The sequence below is a fragment of the Triplophysa dalaica genome, chromosome 11, assembly GCF_015846415.1.
Source record: "Triplophysa dalaica isolate WHDGS20190420 chromosome 11, ASM1584641v1, whole genome shotgun sequence".
Lineage (NCBI taxonomy): Eukaryota > Metazoa > Chordata > Actinopteri > Cypriniformes > Nemacheilidae > Triplophysa > Triplophysa dalaica.
The window spans coordinates 20,705,694-20,727,085 of NC_079552.1; the positions used below are offsets into that span (position 1 = coordinate 20,705,694).

The 21,392-nt window shown below is 40.2% G+C and overlaps 1 protein-coding gene across 3 annotated transcripts in view; it reads right to left on the bottom strand.

Moving 5' to 3' along the window:
* mcph1 (microcephalin 1) overlaps positions 1–14,783 on the bottom strand; it is a 39,796-nt gene extending 25,013 nt beyond the window's left edge. Inside the window, exons 1-10 of one of the 3 annotated variants that reach the window (XM_056761317.1) lie at positions 14,754–14,783; positions 14,118–14,178; positions 13,572–13,663; positions 13,349–13,467; positions 10,984–11,071; positions 10,740–10,851; positions 10,513–10,644; positions 8,640–8,732; positions 7,403–8,548; positions 5,959–6,059 (exon numbers count right to left, since the gene is read on the bottom strand). In XM_056761317.1, coding sequence (XP_056617295.1) covers positions 5,959–6,059; positions 7,403–8,548; positions 8,640–8,732; positions 10,513–10,644; positions 10,740–10,851; positions 10,984–11,071; positions 13,349–13,467; positions 13,572–13,663; positions 14,118–14,154 — 1,920 coding nt within the window. In that variant the 5' untranslated portion in view covers positions 14,155–14,178; positions 14,754–14,783. Of the gene's footprint in view, positions 1–5,958; positions 6,060–7,402; positions 8,549–8,639; positions 8,733–10,512; positions 10,645–10,739; positions 10,852–10,983; positions 11,072–13,348; positions 13,468–13,571; positions 13,664–14,117; positions 14,179–14,646 lie in introns of all 3 variants that reach the window. The other 2 variants (XM_056761318.1, XM_056761316.1) reach the window with 2 other exon arrangements.
* Between the last annotated feature and the right edge of the window lie 6,609 nt (positions 14,784–21,392).

A 21,392-nucleotide genomic window follows, 5' to 3' on the forward strand; every position in this document is an offset into this window, starting at 1 on the left:
ATTGAATGCTTAAACACGACCACGGTTCACATTTTAAGGGGTCATGGTGTTGGATGTAAAAGCATTGAATGAAATTAAGGTTAAAGCCCCCGTCACTCATCAAAGGGGTCTGTGCGTTGCTGAAATGTTGGTATATTGTTCCCATTCAACATTACATGTGACCACACCTAACTTATGTTCCATTATGTTCAATATCTTTCATCATTAGCAACGTCTCTTACAGAGAAAACACTAACATAGCCTTGTTTTTTTCCCTTGAGTGAATCCGAAAGAAATCTTTTAAGCAGATAAATCAAGAAGAAGAGGCCGGAAAACGATGCAACGTTAAAAGACGTGATTCGATAAGCTTGGGTTATTTTGGTTAATACCTGCTGAAGTTCACAACGTCAGCCGTGTAAAGGTGCGTGAACCCAACACAAAGAACTGGTGTGAACTACAATGAGCGCTAGTTTCCAACAAGGCCGGCACAAATGAAGGAAATTCTTCAGAGTATGACACACCAAACTTGATGGCCGGTTCATGCACTCAGATACGAGGCCTCTATTCACAGAGAGAGGAGGGTCAACCTCTGTTTCAGCCTTTCCCAAAATAACTAATAAAAGCTTTATAGATTAGATTGAAGGGATTGCAGGCTTGTGTTGCGAGTCACATGAGATCATCAAACCAATAGGTTAACAAGCATTTGTTTTGCCACGGCATTGTAGGTGGGTTCAGCAGCTTTAGTTTATCCCTTTTAATTTGAGGCCTTTATGCTATTTGCAAGTCTTGTCTATCCTAAAATTATTTTTATAAGTTTACCGCTGCGAGCAGACTTAATTTAATTTGTTCATATCGAACTAAAAAATTGTCTCTTTAAAACAGACCAAAAACTATAATGGCTCATATCACATTTGCATGCACGTCCAACTTTTGGTCCAATAAATTGATCTCTTTACTGAGAATTGTTACCATGGCAAGTTTAAATGTAATGTCTATCTGCAACACCACCTGCGACTGACTATCAATATCTTGTAGGAAGAAAGGGACTTTTTTCATGTAAACCAAAGACTATTGGCAAAGGAAAAGGGGACCCTTTGATATGTGCCCCTCAAACTTCCTGTTTCAAGAGGAAATACATCAACACAGGAAAGAAAACAGAACTGGTCATGCATGGACTCTGTACGGCAAAAACCGATGCATTCAAGAAATAAAGCGAAAGATGATTTAAGGAAAGTAACAAGAATTCTTCATGCAAACATGGTACCTCCATATTAGCATCATGTCATAAATGCGGAGCTTATCAAAATCTGCATCACATACTTGCAATATAACGGTCTTAACAAGCATGACTATTGATTTCATGTAAATGCTACACATGCGGAAATATCGTAAATTATTCTGTGCCAATAGGCCCTTTTCACATGACGTCACGCATCTTCCACTCTGCCGCGAAGCAGTGTATCCTTACTTCTGTTAGCGCCTTTGAATGGAGTTACCAGGTCCATTGCGCAGCTGCCACAAATACGGCTGGATGATGACCACATCTTGCAGACAAATTTTCGCTTACAACAAGATCAAAGCTAGATAAAGGATACAAATTCTTTGTTGAACAGTACCTGTTTGATTATGAAGGTAATTGTTTTGATTTCTTTTTGTGTTAGCGAAGGTGCTAGGATAAGTCCCTGAATAAGTGTTCTGTCAGGTTTATTTTCACTGTTGTTAAATTCCTGCGCAAAGGCAAAACAGAAGTTCTCTTCTTCTTGTTTGTTTGTTGCAAGATGGATGTTATGATACAGTGCTTTGCGAAAAGGCGGAAGTTAAGTGATGTCATTGTGAAAAGGGCCTATACTGTATATAGTTCAACATTGCAGGTGGTGGTTTTGCACCTGTTTAACATTTTGCATTCAGAGCCACAATGGTTACAAACACTCCCTCTCAGTTTCCTTGTATTGAGAGTGACTCAAAAAATTGATGAAAAAAGCCTGAGACCTGAGAATTCATCTTTTCCTTTTTAAATTGAACACGACACAAAAAGAAAAGCATGGACTTGTTGAGGTGCAGGAGCCCAATTCTATATAAAGGTGTACCAAATGTGCAACAAAAAACCTTCTCTCTTTTGAAAGAAACCTCTCCAAGTAGAAGTCCCGCCAAGCTCATGCCTGTGTTAGACATCTCCTTAACTTCAAACCTGACATTAAGATGGCTTATGAGGTCATCCACCCGCTTCTATTATCTAGAACAGTCATCCTCAATTGGCGGGCCACTTTATTCTCTAATATCTTTATCTAATTGAATCCCTTTTATCCCTTTTTTAGTTAATTTTATCCCTTTCCGCTCCACGCACGCTGCTTCTTTCCCGCCAAAGACGCACGCCGCATGAAAAGCAGCAAACACATGCTTATTTTGACAACACTAGTGCAGACACTCAGAGCAGGTAAAAGGTAAAAACACACAACAGTAAACAAAATGCATCAATTTTAAAGCATTTGTATCCTTCAGTCGGTTTACAGTTCGCTATATATCTCCAACCTTTCGACCAGATTTGTGATATTTTATAAACCATAACGTTTTCATCTACATTTAGCATTAGCATTATTCATCAGCATGTAAACATTTGTGACCCTGTGAAAACCCAGGCTAAAGTCTCATAATCAAATTAATTACGAGAAACATCCATCAAAGATTAATTTCAAGCAATCATTTCACTAAGATTTTGGTATTATTCGGTCAATATTGTATTGCTATATTTTCACAGAATATTCTGAAGGATGATTTTGTGAAGGACTTTTGCTGGGTTTTCACAAGCAGGTTCACATTTTGTAATGAACAACGTTCTAATTGGGAAATAATTTTAGGATAGAAGTTGTTATGATATGAATGGCATAGAAAGGCTAATTTAGCAAGTACATTTTGTTGTGTGTTTATGATGAGAGCATTTTAATCGTTACTTTACATTTGCTGTTTGCATGTTGTCATTAGCTTTTTATTTACATATATTAATGATCAGACTTCTATTAAGAGGGAATTCCCCTAGATCCACGGAGCATACAATACATACATACATTTGCTGTCCTAAAAAAAGAAAGTCATTTTGGAAGAATTTTTCATTCACAGTCTTCCTTTACTTCCCAACATGACAGCATCATACAACACATTTTTCTATTAATTCCCAATCCATTATGTTCTGCAGCAAATGTCACAACAATTCATCTGAACACAAAAAGTCAGCATTATTATGTACACGCACGACGCAGATGGAGGACTAGTGTTCATCGTATAGTTATATTAACAAATAAAATCTTACTTTAGTAGCTTCTGTCCAGACCATTTAAGAGCAGCAGATATAATACGGGATGATTAACTTTAAATAGTTTACATCATTATTAATTGCGTTGACGAAAACTATAACGTAAATGATTCGTTAACATCATGTTTTCACTGATGAAAACGAGACGATAACAAAATAAAAATAAATGCATGATAACGAAAACGAAAAACAAAAAATCTGACATTTTTGTCAACTTATAGATATAAAACTAAGTAACATGTTTGGATGATTGAAGTAATGGAAGACAGTTTCTGTAATATGTCTTTTTGAAAGATATTTCTCATTCAGTCCCAAGCAAAGAGTGCAGCTCTGTTCTTCAGAGAGGCATGCCATGAGCCAATAGCGCTTCAGTGTGAGCCCCATCAGAGTGTTTCATTGGTTGAATGTACGTATTGAATACGCCCTACAGAACGATTCATTTAAATCAAAGGAGATGTAATAAACTAGTACAGTACATGCGTTCATGGTCTAATATTCTCTGTGTTGCAACAATGCATATTCAGTAGTTACTGAACTTTTGTGAAAAATAAAGGTAATGACCTGGTTTAATTTCATTCTAAGGTCAAGTAAATTATGTAAAAATAGTTCAATCTTTGGTTGGAACACTTAATTACACATCATGCAATTTATTACATTACTTAATAACTAGATTACAGCAAAATGGTTCATATTAATACATCATTATTGCGCATAAAATGTCTTTTGATTTTGCACCGGTAAATGTGCCGCAAAGACCTAGTAAAACAAAGGAAACACAGGCTATCAAATCAGCATCAGCACTGGTAAGAATACCCAAGACATTCTGTTAATTAGTTGTAATATTTCAAAACGGATTTAGCTTCATACACGGTGAATAACAATAACTATCTGAGAGAACTGTTGCTAAAAAATAGAACAGAGACTCGAGATGTGACTTTAACTCCCCCTCAGAGACGTAAGACTTGACTTAGACTCGACCTCAAAGACTTGAGACTTGACTTGGACTTCAGAGACTTGTGACCATGTCTGAAAGATACACAGTTAACTGGAGTCACATAGATGATGACAAACATCCATCTGTGAATTCCTCACCACAATGGATTAAATCCCACTAAACTTGCGATGAACTGACACGGCTGACATCACACGGATATGATATCAAACCGAGATAACGTCTGGAGATGAAAGCCGTTTGCTCCTCTCTGTGGTAGGACAGAGTTTTGTTCAGGCTGAGGGAACGTGAAAGAGCTCTCGGCCAGGTGTGTGTCACAGTCACACAGAGAACACACAGGAAGCCAGAAGAGCAACAAAGAGTCGAGCATATAACAGCAGCTTCAGAGCCCATTACTGGGCCATGCCATGCTGCTCCATGGAGACAGAGGCAGAAAACTGAAAGCTTTAGTGCTAGAAAAAGACTTTCATTCTCACCATGTGTGAAAGACCAGTTCTTAAAGCAATAGTTCACCCAAAATTGAAATGATCTCACTTTACTCACCACCATGTGTATACGATTTCCATTTTCAGATGAACATAAAGATATTATTTGTTAAAAAAAACCCATCACTCTATGTCTATGTCTAGAACCCAACATTTTAAAGCTCCAAAAAGTACATCCATCCACGATAAAAGCGTTCAAATGACTTAAATGTATGGTTGACCCAAACATTAAAATTCTGTCATGAATTACTCTCTCTAGTTGTTCCGAACATTATGAATTTCTTTGTTCTACAAAATATCTTCTTTTATGTTCAACAGAACAAAACATTTTTATAAAGTAATTTTTCCTGCTATGGTAGTCAATGGGGTCCAAAAACTTTTTGGTTATATGCATTCTTCCAAATATCTTTCTCTGTATTCATCAGAAAAAAGAAATTTATACAGACTTTGAACAACTCAAAGGTGAGTAGATGATGAATTTTTACTTTTGGGTGAGTTGCCTTTAATTTCAGCAAATTTGAAACCTATAATTCGTTTTTTAGGTGGTGACGCAAGGAATATCTTTTTCGAGTCCAAGCATCTATTCATTTCCAGCGAGGGTCCCGTCTTAAACAGCGGATTATGAGCACAGACTCACATCACATATTTAAGCAAACCTGTATTAACTCAAAATACTGTCATCAGGCTCACAGAATCTACGACATCAATATTTGAATGAATTATGAAAAATAAATCACTGACTGGCCATTGTGCGTGACCTCAGGCTTAACAAGCGGATCGTTGACACATCGATAAATGTCATCACTTCTAGCGTTTCTTGAATTTAATATATTCTATATTGCTAAGGTACAAGATGGAATTGTTTTCTGTTTAACTAAAGAAAGTTTGTCATCCACATTTGGGATGCAAATGATGAGATAATTTGATATTAACATTAAAAAACTAAATCATAAAAGTTTGATGGCATTGATGCTAATAGAAAAAAAAAACACAATGCAAGGAGCCATACAAACAAATCAACCAACTGGGATATTTTGTATTATTTTTGATGGCGAAATGCTTAACCTAAAATCATGTTTAACATTTCTTTAAAAAAAAATAAAAAGTATATAACAATATAATATAATAACCATTAAACTTGTCCACATTGGTAAAGCTCTTCACAATACTTTTTTTTTCTAGTGTTAAGAAAATAACAAAATAACAATAACAAAAATAATCTGTAACCACTTTACCTTTACATATCTGTCCTTTTTCATAGTTGCACCTTTGCTGCACATTTCGGAAGTTTTCTCATTGAGTCCATCAGTTGTGCTTTTATTTTCTTTGCCTACGACTGAAAGCATGCAAAACAACAAGAGTTAGTTGAGTTGAGAGCAGAGCAGCAGGTGTGCTGTGACACAGATAAGCACATCTCACAAGGGTTGGGTCTACACGAAACGCATACTTTACACTGGAGTGTTTCTTTAATTCAAAGAATATTCACTTCTTCTTTTAAGTTTAAATAAACTGCAGTACAAACATTTCATCTTATCACAGCTCAGCAGGGATCCAGGTTTCACATTATCTCTAAAAAGCAGCAAACTCTTAAATACGTCGCTAACCTATTGAATGTAATAACAATGTCTAGAATGGAAATATTTCATCAGATGTCACTCTTTAACATTTGATCTATTCTGTGCAAATGTGAGCCTTTAGAAAAATGGCAAGCTACATTTCAAAAACATACAGTTGCCTATGTAAATTTGCACAAAATTTGTCAATTTATTTACTCATGTCTTTGAAAACCTGTCTGTGACGATATTTGAGAAACGTCTCAGTGGTTTTGAGTTCATAAAATTGAAGTTGATAAAGGTCAATGTTGTTCGGTTATCAATATTCGTTATAATATATTCGTTGTGTGTTCTGCAGAAGAAAATCGTACAGGTTTGGAATGACATGAGGCTGAATTGATGATAAAATTTTAATTATACCAACACCTGTCCCCTCATATACAACCACAAACTAAAATGTATACTGTCTTTCCAAAACAAAAGTCAAACAGTCTAATTTTTGGTTGGACCGCCTTTAGCTTCGATTTGTTTTGATAAGCTTTTGCAAAGTCACAACATTTATTCCCATCCAGAGTTGTATAAATCTTTCGCCAAATTCTTGTATTGATGAGGGGAGAGTCAGACCTCTACATAAAGTCTTCTCCAGCACATCCCAAATTTTCTCAATGGGGTTAAGGTCGGACTCCCAGTTGGTCAAATCCATGTGGAAATTGATGTCTCATGCTCCCTGAACCACTCTTTCACAATTTGAGCCTGATGAATCCTGGCATTATCATCAGAGAATACCCACTGATGGAATAACCTGGTCATTCAGTATATTCAGGTAGTCAGCTGACCTCATTCTTTGGGCTGAACCTAGACCAACAATCCAATGGGAGGCTCTTCCCTATTTGCTTAGTTAAATCCAGGTGGTGACTTTTGTTTTGGATGGTCAGTGATTTTTTTTGTGGGAAATGCATTGCTTGAGCTGTTTCTAATAAATGTCACTTGATTTTATTTTATTATCTAACGCAACGCCATTCATGACATACTGGCCCACTGCATATCTTTCACACTGTTTGGTTATTTAAAGGCGATGTTCATGTTTTAAATACTTTATTAATTCAATTTAATAAATTTCACATACTTTTCAAACCCATTCTCTTTTCAATACCGTGTTTGGGAGGAGGGTCAGGTTCAGGAGTCTTCTGGAGTTTCACGTTAACCGCTGTGGATGATGTCAGAGAGGTAGCTGTCCATCCTTTTCTTTCATTGACAGGACAAGGCTTCATTCCCTCATCATTCTCCTCTACAGAGGCGACAATACAGCTCTGCCTGGTTGGCCTCCGCTGTTTCTTTGCAGATGGCTGGAGTTTTATTTCTTCAGTACTGGGCATCTCCTTGGCCTCAGACCTCACAGACAAACGCTCAGGCCTTGATTTGAGTTTCTCCGGGACTGTTTCCTCGCTCTTATTCACAGTGTCCGAAGAGTTCAATAGGATTTCTCTCACATCAATATTTCCAAGTTTCCGCTTTGTACCAGCTGATTTTGCAGAGGTTTTTCTGCCCTTTTTCTTGTTGGGATCCTCCAGGTCAAAAGTGGGCAGGTGAACATTTTCTGAGGTCGAACCAAATAAAGAGGTCCTCCGTTTGAGACTGTTGTTTGCTGGAGAGAAGAAATCTTCAAACGCCTCCCCGTCATTAACGTCCGGACTTCTACAAAGATTACTAAAAGAGTCAGTTGAACGCAAAGCAGCGGAGGTTCGTCGATGACGTGATATTTTAGGAACGGCTTTGGGAGTACTGGGCTGACTTTTCTGAAAGACGTCCTCATTTTCTGTAAGACACTCGGCTGCTGAGGAGGACTTTCTGGTGCAGTTTAGTTTGGAGCTGGTCTGTATGGCATTGGAATCCTGTACAGTTTTCCTATTCGTTTTTTTCTTAAACATTTCTATGGGTGTGTCAGGACTGCTGGATGACTCTGTTTCAGGTGGATGTTTAATATGTGAGAAGTTTTCAGAACTGTTTTTCTGAATGAAGCTCTCTGAAGTGGTCTGTTTTTCAATATTGTTCACCAAAGACCTTTTTGATCTTGAAGATGCAGCAGAGACTGTTCTTTCAATGCTGGATAGATTACAAGCAGCTGCCTTGTTGGGCTCAGGAGGTGTCTGGTAACTTAGTTTATTAGTTAGTTTTGTCGTTGACTTCTGTTTGCCTTTCTGGTTAGTCCTGTCATCTTTAATGTTTGAGGAGCGCTGCTGAGACGTTGAAAAACAACCCAAAGGCTCTTCCTCTGCAAAACAATGTTTGGGGATTTATTATTTTCACATGAATTTGGTATATTTTACCAAAAGAGTAAACCAAGATTTCTGTTATTTCCTGACCTAGCTGTTGCAAGAAAGAGAGTGTTGGTGAGGAACCGAGAGAAGGTCTTAAAGACGCATCAGATCCTGACCCGCTGTCCTGCATCTGTGAGGCTGAAGCACAAGAACAACAAACTTTTTTTTACAAAAACAAAGCCCAAAGGAAAGCTCATTTACATATAGGTAAACATTGAATAGTTGGATGCACGAACTAAAACAAATGAAAAAACTGACAACATGTTTCGCTAAGAGTAAGTGGTGTCTGTGCTATGCAACGATACAGCTCACCCATGGTTTAATACGTACCTCAGGTTTTTACCAATGGTATTTGGTTCGATTTGGTTCTAAAGGCTTGGCACATTAAAGGACTTATTTTGTTCTCTTTAAGCAAATATCAACTTAAGAGTTCCAAGTGTGTGGTGTGCGATTAACACTGCAAACACTAGCGGTCAATGAGAAAGGCCAAAGATATACAAACAAGGAGCGCCACTGCCATTACAATAAATTGGAAAAAATTATCACTTTGGTACGACAGGCATACGATAAAGCTGCTAGGTGCTTCTGATGGCCAGCCCTCGTCTGTTCGTCAGCATTATACTCAACAGCACATTGCTTCTTGTGCAGGCACCCTCGCTTCATCGCCTGACCACCACTCGCCATTAGATATTACTCGTGTGGGTGGGTTTATCTATCTCAGCACACAGATATACAGACAAATATGGACAGAGCCAGTTCAGAGAGAAATTAAGCACACAGAAATAATTTTAACGCAAAAACGGAAAACTCAAATCCACTAACTTACATATTTTACCACGGAGGTCGTACTAGGGCTGGGCAATACAGCATGCAATTTTTATGCTCAGTTTCGTCAATGATCTATGTTTAAATGCTGCAACATCCGAAAGCCAGAGGGTGCTCTTGCGCAGAAACTCAGAATATGGGACACAGAACAAGAACGATTTACTGACACACATCCTGTGTCCCAATTCACCTACTTATACTACGAACTAAAAGTATGTACTTTTTTTGTAATGGATGTAAAGTATGTACATTTGTGTGTGTAGCAAAACAATGTGCATACACTGGGACATACTAACAGCATCAGAAGTGGCCGTTGTTGCCTAGACAACATTGTGGCCATTAACTGTCACACACACATACAGCTCTTCTTTCCATTAAGGTATTTATTCATTCGTAGTTGCGTATGTAATGTTTACTGTATACGTACATTTGTTTATTTAGTGAGGCATCAGTTAAATAATTTATTAATGAAGGGAAGTGCCACTAAACTCAGCCTACTCATGGTGAGTTGTGGGTAATATTAGCCGTTAGCTGAGCATCATTCTGCTCTTTGAATTTCTACCAAAAGTAGTAGACCATCCAGGAATCATTGGAATACTATTTTTAACATACTACGACTTGAGACATAATAAAAATACTTTTGAATAAAATTTAGGATGGCTGGTTTGCAGATTGGGATGCAGCAAGTATTTGAAATTGAGTATTGCTGTTCTTCAAACATTTTCAGGTATTTTCATGATAATAAAGTATATTTATAATGATGATGTTTGACGAGTGTTGGTTTTTCAAATGCCATTATAAATGACTCAATCTCGTATTGATTTTAGATTGAGCAGTACTTCCTACTGATCAAAGAGCCGTAGTTCACGGAAGAGCTGTGCATAAAACCAAGAATCGATTTAGACATGTATGAATCGCGATAAATGAGAATTGTGGCATTCCTCTAACAGGTGAAAATTCACCAACAACTGATATATAGGCGGCTTTATAAAAATGAAGAAATGATCTGGTATCAAAACAGCTGAAGTCTTTCAATACATCTTTACTTGGCAAAAACGAGTAGTGGTCCGAGTGGTACAGTATGAGAAAATACCTGTGGGTGAGAGTTGTTCCCGTTGAGCTCTCATTTCTCTCAGACGCTGTGCCATGCTGTCAGATCGCTTTAAAGAGGGACTGTACACTATTCCACTCTCCTCATCAATAATGAATGGTGATGAATCAGAAACTGTATTCAGAATAAACAACAACAATCCCAAATGCATCAAACAATCTGAGAAACTGCTGAATGGAACAGTTGGAACAAACGTATGCTGCTCTCACCCACAGGGGATGAGGAGATCAGGCCCTCCATCATCTTATCCAGCTTTTTTTTCATCCGTCGATCATTCTCTGGGGTCTTTACCGGAATATCTCGGGGCTGCATGCAACGGTGCTGCAACAAACAAAACAACAACAAGTTTTTTAAGTTTTTTTAAAGTTAAAGCAGTTATTTGGTGCTTACTCACAAGCTAAATGAAAGCCTTCCCCTATTCATGGATTTTAAAGTGATTTATACACATCTTACTGTTCTTTTGTTCAAGAGATGAGATTTGGACACTTCATTCACAGCAGGGTAAAGATCTTCATTGACATGTTCACCGCTCTCTTTGCAACTGCAAATACATTGAGATATGAATAAATCACGTGCTTGAACCGGAGACATCTATAGGGCATCAGAAGAAATGCAACAATGAACCAAACATCAAAGACAGGATCAGTGAACTCAAAAACTCACAAAAAAAATAATCTCTCTTCAGATAGGAAAACAAAACTCAATTCATGTGTCTAGATACAGTTGTGTTCAAAATTATTCAACCCCCAATGCTGTAAATGGTTTTAGGGAATTTAGTGTACATTTGTAATTGTATTTAGAATGAAATCCTACAAGGACTTCTTAAAGAACCATATGCAACTAAAATGACATCAATTAGTTTTGTAATACAGTAGTAAATGTTTCTTTTGTGAATTCTTCATTGACATAATTATTCAACCCCTTAAAGACTACCACTCTGAAGAACAGAGGTTCAATGAAGTGTTTTCAATCAGGTATTGAAAACACCTGTGGATATCAGGGAGCAGCAATAAAGCCTAATAAGCACCAATTAGGCAGCTTTAAAATGACTGTGATACTCTGCTCCTTCTAGACATTTACTGGTGTGGTTACAAACATGGTGAGGTCAAGAGAATGGTCCAGGAAGACAAGAGAACAGGTGATTACTCTTCACAGGAAGGGCAATGGCTATAAGAAGATTGCAAAGATGTTAAACATACCAAGAGACACCATAGGAAGCATCATTCGCAAATTCAAGGCAAAGGGCACTGTTGAAACGCTACCTGGTCGTGGCAGAAAGAAGATGCTGACTTCGACTGCTGTGCGCTACCTGAAGCGTAGAGTGGAGAAAAGTCCCCATGTGACTGCTGAGGAACTGAGAAAAGATTTGCCAGATGTGGGTACTGAAGTTTCTGCTCAGACAATACGGCGCACCCTGCGTAATGAAGGCCTCCATGCCAGAACTCCCAGGCGCACCCCCTTGCTGTCCCCAAAGAATAAGAAGAGTCGACTGCAGTATGCCAAAAGTCATGTGGACAAACCACAGAAGTTTTGGGATAGTGTTCTGTGGACTGATGAAACAAAATTAAAACTGTTTGGGCCCATGGATCAACTCTATGTTTGGAGAAGGCCTATGAAGAAAAGAACACCTTGCCTACTGTGAAGCATGGCGGGGGGTCAAGCATGCTTTGGGGCTGTTTTGCTTCTGCAGGTAGTGGGAAGCTTCAGCGTGTGCAAGGTACCATGAATTCTCTTCAGTACCAGGAGATATTGGATGACAATCTGATGCAGTCCGTCACAAACCTGAGGCTTGGAAGACGTTGGACCTTTCAACAGGACAATGATCCCAAGCATACCTCCAAGTCCACTAGAGCATGGTTGCAGATTAAAGGCTGGAACATTTTGAAGTGGCCATCGCAGTCACCAGACTTAAATCCGATTGAGAACCTCTGGTGGGACTTAAAGAAAGCAGTTGCAGTGCGCAAGCCTAAGAATGTGACTGAACTGGAGGCTTTTGCCCATGATGAATGGGCGAAGATACCCGTAGATCGCTGCAAGACACTTGTGTCAAGCTATGCTTCACGTTTAAAAGCTGTTATAACTATAAAAGGATGTTGTACTAAGTACTAAGATTGAATGTCACTTGGGGGTTGAATAAAACTGATAATGATGTGAGCTCAGAAAAGACATTTGTGGTTATTTCATTATAAATGTTATGTTATATTTGTCTGACCTACACGTGCCTCTTTGATTTAATTGTAAGCAGGATGACTGAATGATCATAATCAATGTCAACCCGACCAAAACAATCAATTTCAGTGGGGGTTGAATAATTTTGAACACAACTGTAAGAATGATTCAATTGCTATGAATCATATTATGTTCCATAAAGCAAATAACTTTCATTTCTTTTTTATATACAGTTTCTCCAAAAACCTGCAAGGCATTTATCAAGTGTTAATAAAATGTATTAGGTTTTGTATAAAACAATTATTACAATTTATTGTTATTGCAAATGTCCTGTGATTAGGTCTCCAAAACTGTATATTTGAATCAAAAACAAAAACAAAATCCATATCAGCCAAGATCTTCTTTGCTCCGTTTGTAGCGCATAGCAATTGCATTGCAAAAGTCGTGGGTTTATCTCCATCTGAACATGCATACCGATTGACAAATCCAAATGAAAAAACGACTCATTTTCAACATTAGAAAAATGCAACAAACTCTACACTTAAATCTATAATTAATTTGATATCAGATTTCCTGGTTTACCTAACTGATGGCCTTTCTGGATATCAATAAAACACATTAGTCATGACTCACGTCACACTCATTTTACCTTGCCACCCAATGAACGGACACAATCTTCACTCCCATTTTCTGAGCTTTCTTCCATGTGGATGGGCGGCCTTGTTTAAAGACGACATGTGTCACGTGTTTCTTGAGCGTCTTGGATACCTGCAATTTCCAAATATATTCTCTGACTTCACGTTTATCCTACATTTGACACATATTCAAATTTGACAAATGGACACAATAGTCAAAATGAAAAGCATTCTGACCTCAGCACCCATGTCCAGGAGTTGCTGAATGAACGGATCAGAATAATCCTCCATCCTGCTCGCAGACCACACGTCAACATATGCCACCACATCTTCAAACACACACACACACATGATCCAATATTCAAAGATATGAAAGACTACTTTTCACTACTTAAAATACTAAAAATTTAGACAAAACTGTTAAAACACTTCACATCTCCAGTAATGAAGAACTGGATTGTTGCATTATTAAACGTGGTTATTAAGCAGATAATGTATGCTTATTGAATGTCAATTATTTCTTAATTGTATTGAATTATGAAATGTGCTGCTATATACAATTATGTGTTATAGTGAAAAAGGTATTCAGAAACCCTCAGATATGACTCTTTTCACCATCATCTTCTTTTCATTACGGACATCGAATAAAACTATTATATATATTATTGTAAAAAATATTGATATTTATGACAATTCTGATCTTCAGTGTCTGACTCTACAAGCAGAGATGTCACTTCACATACACTCTTTTTTACTTTAATGGTTATAAAACACCCATCATACCTTTGAGAACTGTAGAAGACATCGTTCTTCCGGACATGATGGACTTTAAAGGTTTTGTATCCTTGAACAAAAGAAACAGAGAGTTTTAAAATCTACCCAGACAACATACAAATTAGTAACAATGGAAACAAAACATAGCACATTTGACTTAAGAACAAACATTATTATTATTATAACATTATATGGCATCATCTGTGCAGGTCTGGGTGATCAACACATGTGACGTTTACACTGTAACACACAATCCATCTCGTTCATTAGTTTCATTTAAAACTGCAGATCTGAACAGCATGGTCCTGCTGAAAAGTAGCTAAAACCACGATGCCCTTTATAACAATAAAAGTACTAAAATAGTTATCCGAATATTTTACTGCATCGGTTAATATAACGTCTTTTCAAAGCAACATTTGATTGTTAGGTTAGGCTATCATAATATGATACAATATAATGTGATAGCAACTCATAATATAGGAAGCACATCTTGTTTAAAGTATCTGTATGAAAGCAACAAACGCTGTCAACTGCTCACCTTGATCTATGAAAAGCACATAATCATGAATAAAACGCGCATTATGAGCATCAACATTTCTGATTATTAATACGAACTGTTTTTATTTCATTATTCACTTCACTTACGGCGATTTCGCGCTAATAGTTCCATTCGCATTGCATGGTGGGAATTCAGTGACGGTGCAACCGCCGATTGGTTGGTACATTTTGGCCACACCTCTAAAGCCTTTTATTCACATTATTTTAATCCTTTTAATAATTTAATCTGTTGTAATCTGTTTAACACAGTACATCTTTTGAACAAAGTATTCTTAATGTTCATTTGTATTTTAATTTTATTTTAAATACCCATTCTTGTGCACGCTATATTGTATTTTTCTTTTGTTAAAGGAGACGAACATCAAAAACTCGACTGACAAGTAACTCAAATGAAAGGAATAGTAATGATAATAATAAAATCTTAAAAATAAAAAAAATTAACGAATAATATTAAAAACATTCTATGTCTTCTTATGTCAATTGTAAAATGTAACTATTGATTAATAAACATTTGTTATGCTTTTATGTCATGCATGTGATGAGTAAAAAATAAAAAACGTGCCAGTAGATTACTTTAAAATCAAATCGGAGTTATTAGCAAACAATGAACAAGAAATAATACTTGCTACGTCAAAGGATTGAGTCGTGCTTTTTTTGGCATCACAAAGAACTCATATTAACCTACACGACGTGGCCTATTTTCACCAGTAGAGGTCACTGTAATCCCAGCTAAGTACAAAGGCTTTTACGTAAAATTGTTAAATAAACATAGCCCACAGAGTATAGAGTATAGATAGTATATTTAATGTAAAGACAAGAACATTTAGCATGGTAGCATTAATGTCTGCTGAAGAAGTGTCATGGAAATTATTAAAACAACTGTATGGCAACTGCATCAACTGCATCAAACTATAAGGTATGGTAGGCCTATAAAGTTTACACATAATTGTATTGTCAGTTATGACACAATTGATCTGAAATATCAACAGTTTTAGTGTAGATAGGATATTTTCGAAGCATTCAAACATGCTGTCAACCAATTTCAATCCTATTATCTTGTGCATTGAAAAGCGTTAATGGGCAGAAGGAGAATAGAAGTCATTGTTTCAGGTCCAATAGAAAGCTCTTTGATTAGCCAGGCCTTTGATCGTACTGTGAGACTCAGCTGCCAGCTGCTTTCCCGTCCGTATTGGCATGCATTGGCATCTACCTGTAATCCAATTAATTCTGCCGAAAGCTGGGTTTTAGCTACCATGGAGCACATGCACAGTACCCAGCTGCTCAGAGGCCGAGGGAAGCGACGGTACTTAGGTGAATGGCAAAGGGTCTTACAGAAGCTGAGAAGTGGGAGCACCGCTACAGTTGGCACCGAGTGGTTAGGAACAGAAGAAGAAGAAAGGCTGCATGCTTGATTGAATGATGAACAACGCAAGTAGTGAAAGCTCTCGCCATCTGCCCAAAGCTCTTCTACACAGCTGTGCTCTTCTATATTTGTAGCGTATTCTGTTTGCCTCTGTTTACACAGTGTAATAGCAGACTAGCATCTCAAAATGTCCTGCCACATTCTTTTGAACGATTAACGCCACTCTCCGCAGATGATTCATAGTTAGACGCAATATGAGGCAGAGTTTTATGAATGTATAGAGCCACCTTAACAATCAATATTCAATTTAATCAAATATTCTCATTATAGCGTTTACATTGTTTCATAGAAAGATTTACCACAATCTAACAGACTGAGCTTCAAACTGTTTAATAAACTTGTTTCAGGAAAAACATTATATTAAAGGGATAGTTCACCCAAAAATGAAAATTCTGTCATCATGTAGTCACCCTCAAGTAGTTCCAGACCTGTATACATTTATTTGTTCTGATGAACACAAAGATATTTGGAAGAATGTTAGCAATTTCCAGTTCTTGGACATCATTGACTGCCAGAAAATGTTTTTTGTTCTGTTAAAACAAGATATTTTGTAGAATTTTGGAAAGCAAACAGTTCTGGGGCACCTTATACCGTTATTTTTTTTCCTTATATGGTACTCAACTTGAGGGTGAGTAAATGATGGTGGCAATCCCTTTAATATTTATTCAGCACATTTAAAAATAAAATTTAAAAATAAAAACTATACTGTATCAACCATGATAAAAATTTGGAGACCCCTCAAGTTTTACCTTTATTCAGTATTTTTGCATGTATTGTGCCAATCTCTGTCCAGTGTCTCAAATTTCAATAGGAACTAAGCTTGACACAAAGTCACCCAACAGCAATGTAAAAGACACATGAAAACTTTGAACAAAATTAGCATTATTCCATAAAACATATATAAGTATTGTGTTGTTTAAAGATGAACTTGTTGTCACTGAAGTATTTGAGTTCTGGATACATTGCTTTTTTTATTTTGACCAATTTATCCCCTTAAAATTTTTCTACAAATAAATGCGAATACAAAATAGTATGTTTCTATTTAAAATTGAAGAGAAATGTTGTCACTTATTCACAATGGTACTTAAATAAATACAAATAGTAAGTAAATCATAATAAATAATTCTGGTCTCTTAATTTCTTCCGCGGCTGCATGTATATTGTAAACAGGTTCAATATAGATTGTAGAAGGAAGGACGCGGGGCCGGCTCTTTCTGGGAGACGAGAGACTTTTATTTTGAGACAAAACTTAGCGCCACTGCGCTTAACAAAACTTCAATGACTTTCTCTTTGGTAAGTCCGCACGATTTCCGGTTGCTTCAGTCAGAATCTCTTAAAGTCCTCAAGCGATCACACCGTCTCCCAGTCGGTCTCTCTCCTCGTTCCTCCAAACTGTGAGCCTTTTGAGCTGTCTCCTTCCCACTCACTGTAAAGAGACGCAGGTGATCTTAATCTGCAATCAACCTATTTGCTTACCGTTTTTCCCGTGTCTCTCCTCCCCGGCACAGACGTCACTAAACCACGCCCCCCTTGCCACACACCCCCACCGCCCGACTCAGGCCGAGGTCCCATCCGGCCTACAGCCTCCCCCCTCCTCCTGGAGAGGAAGTTGGCCACGACTATCTGAGACCCCGGTCTGTGGATCACCTGAAACTTAAAGGGTTGTAACGACATATACCACCGGGTGATCCGCGCGTTGGTATCTTTCATGCGGTGGAGCCACTGGAGGGGAGCGTGGTCCGAATGGAGCGTGAATTCGCGCCCCAGGAGATAATAGCGGAGGGTGAGTACGGCCCACCTGATCGCCAGGCACTCCTTTTCGATGGTGCTGTACTTCGTCTCTCTCCTAGAGAGCTTCAGACTGAGGTACAGCACCGGCCGCTCTTCACCCCCCGTCTCCTGGGACAAACCCCCCCCCATGCCCCGATCCGATGCGTCCGTCTGTAACAAGAAAGGAAGAGAAAAATCATGGGAGTGGAATAACGCATTGCAATGTCTGATCCACAGAGAGCAGCCTTCACCTTGGTAAAAGCCTGCTGGCATGGCTCCGTCCACTGGACGGTATCCGGTGCCTCCTTTCTAGTAAGGTCAGTCAGCGGGCTGGTGAGCTCCGAATAATTAGGTACAAACCTTCTATAGTATCCCGCCAGCCCCAGGAACTGCCTCACCTCCTTTTTGGTCTTGGGTCTCGGTGTGGTTGCAACTGCTGCAGTCTTATTAATTTGGGGACGCACCTGACCATGACCCAAGTGGAAGCCCAGATACCTTACCTCCACCCGCTCAATTGCACACTTCTTTGGGTTAGCCGTCAGCCCGGCCCTTCTCAGCGATCCCAGGACCGCCCTCAGAAGCTGCATATGCTGCTCCCATTCGTTGCTATAGATCACTATATCGTCTAGATATGCCGCCGCATACCCTGCATTTGGTCGCAGCAGGCGGTCCATGAGGCGCTGGAAGGTGGCCGGAGCTCCGAATAAGCCAAATGGAAGTGTTACAAATTGGTGTAATCCAAACTGCGTGGTGAAGGCGGTTTTCTCTTTAGATAGGGGAGATAAGGGGATCTGCCAGTATCCTTTAGTTAAATCCACTGTCGAAAAAAAATGAGCCGAGCAAAGTCAATCCGGCAACTCGTCAATCTGTGACATCGGATATGCATCGAATTTTGACACAGCATTCACCCTTCTATAATCCACACAGAAAAGGACTGAGCTGTAGGATTTAGGGACCAAACCTATCGGGCTCGCCCAATCACTATGGGACTCTTCTATTACCCCCATCTCGAGCATTGCCTTTAATTCTTCCTGAACTACCTTTTTTTTGTGTTCAGGTAACCTATAGGACCGGCTGCGAATCACCACGTCCGGTTTGGTCTCAATATGGTGCTCGATGAGATTGGTGCGACCGGGTAGGGGCGAGAACACATCCGCAAAATCTGCCTGCAACTTGGCCACCTCGGTGAGCTGGGAGGGTGAGAGGTGACCCCCCCGGGGCCAGAGCAAGGGATTGAACTGGGTAGCTCCCTTCTGGTCCGAGATCATCCTCTCTACTCACTACCGTCGCCAGCATCACCGGGCTCACCTCATTCCATTTTTTTAGGAGGTTGAGGTGATATATCTGATGTGCTCCGCTCCTATCCGACCGTACTACCTCATAATTGAGATCGCTTATTCGACGTGTAACCTCAAAGGGCCCTTGCCACTTTGCTAGTAACTTGTAACTCGAGGTGGGGAGCAGTACAAGCACTTTATCTCCCGGTGCAAATTTACGCAAGTTAGTACCCCTGTTATACTGTCGGCTCTGCCTATCCTGGGCCTGTAGCAAGTTCTCCATGGAGAGCCGCCCCAGTGCATCGAGTTTTGCTCTCAGGTCCAGGACATACTGAATTTGGTTTTTGCTATCCGAGGGTCCGTCCTCCCAAGCTTCCCTTAGGACGTCCAACACCCCACGGGGCTGACGTCCATAGAGTAACTCGAAGGGGGAAAACCCCATGGAGGCTTGGGGGACCTCTCGTACCGCGAATAACAGGGGTTCTAGCCAATTGTTGGCGTCTTCGTGTACGAACATCCGGATCATTGTCTTCAAGGTGCGATTTAAGCGTTCGACCAACCCGTCCGTCTGTGGGTGGTAGACGCTGGTACGAACTGCTTTAATGCCCAATAACCCGTATAGTTCGCGGAGGGTCCGTGACATAAACGCCGTGCCTTGATCTGTGAGAACCTCTTTAGGGATTCCCACATGGGAGATAATACAAAACAGGGTGTCCGCAACACTTTTAGCCGAAATGCTGCGGAGAGCCACCGCCTCGGGATATCGTGTCGCATAGTCTACTATGACCAATGCGAAACGATGTCCTCGTGCCGACCGCTCTAATGGCCCGATCAGGTCCATACCAATTCTTTCGAAGGGGACCTGAACCAACGGAAGAGGACACAATGATGCTTTAGGAGTGGCCGGTGGGTTTACCAGCTGACATTCAGGACAAGACGCGCACCATCTGCACACGTTCTCATGAATGCCCGGCCAAAAGAAGCGGGCCATTAGGCGGTTTAATGTTGCTGTTTGTCCTAAGTGACCAGCCATTGGATTACGGTTAGCCGTCTGGAAAAGCATTTCCCGGCGGCTCTTTGGGACAACTAACTGTGTTGTATCATTTGATTGAGTGTCTCGGGTCACTCGATACAACCTTTCTTTTAAAATGGCAAAATACGGATAGACGAGCGGCTGTGCAGGGTTGAGACGCTGTCCGTCGATGGTACGAACCTGGTCAAACGCATTTTTGAGCGAGTCATCGTGAGACTGCTCAAGGGCAAAATCATCGCACTGAGAGAGATGTTGCCTCTCCACAGCACTCCGTTCCCCTGGGTCAGTCGCCCGAGGTTCCGGCTCAGCTTCCCCCGCCTGCACAACCGCACTCTTCCGTCGCCCTTGACTTCACGAGGAAACATCCACACATAATTTCCCCAATAATACAGAAAACATCGGCCAGTTCGTCCCCAGCATTAGCAGATGTTTGAGATTCTGAACAGTCACGAATTAGCCGATGTATGAGATGAGGATTAACCGCCACCACTACTCTATGTTTTTGACCCCTAAATTGCATGGGCATCACCACTAGAGGATAGTTCACCACGTCCCCGTGTACACACCGTACCTTAACCATGCGGCTCTTATCCTTTGCCACGGACTGAATCAGGCGTTGGTGGATGTAGGTTTGGTTACAACCCGAATCCACCAAGGCCTGATATATATTCCCCTTAATACTCACAGGTATTTGACACAATACCTGTAAGTATTGGACCGCTGGACAGCGGTCGATTGTGTGACCCGGCTCCCCGCACCGCCAACAGGTCGGCCCAGGCCTTTCCGCCACCCTAGCGGCAGGAAATAGGCAGATGGATTGGTGGGGAGAGGCTTGTGGTGGAGGAGAGGTCGCAGGCTGGTGGTAACGGCCGGGTCCCCGGAAAGGCTGTCATCCATTTCCCGCTGCCTGGGACTTAAGGACGCCGGAGACCTGGGAAGGGGTACAGGTCGGGGAGAGAGAGGGGAAGAAATAATAAAAGGGAGAGAGAGAGATGTTCGGGGTACGCCGACCCCGGGGCACGCCACCATCTGGTCCTCAGCCAACTGGATGGCCTCCGTCAGCGACGCCGGCCAGTGGCACTGGACCCACTGGGCGGTCTTCGGCGGAAGCCACGCCACGAACTGCTCCAGTGTCACTCGGTCGAGGATCTTGTTGACGTCGCCTCCGTCGGCCATCAGCCACTTGCGACAGGCGTCCCGGAGGTATGTGGCAAGGGGGGCGT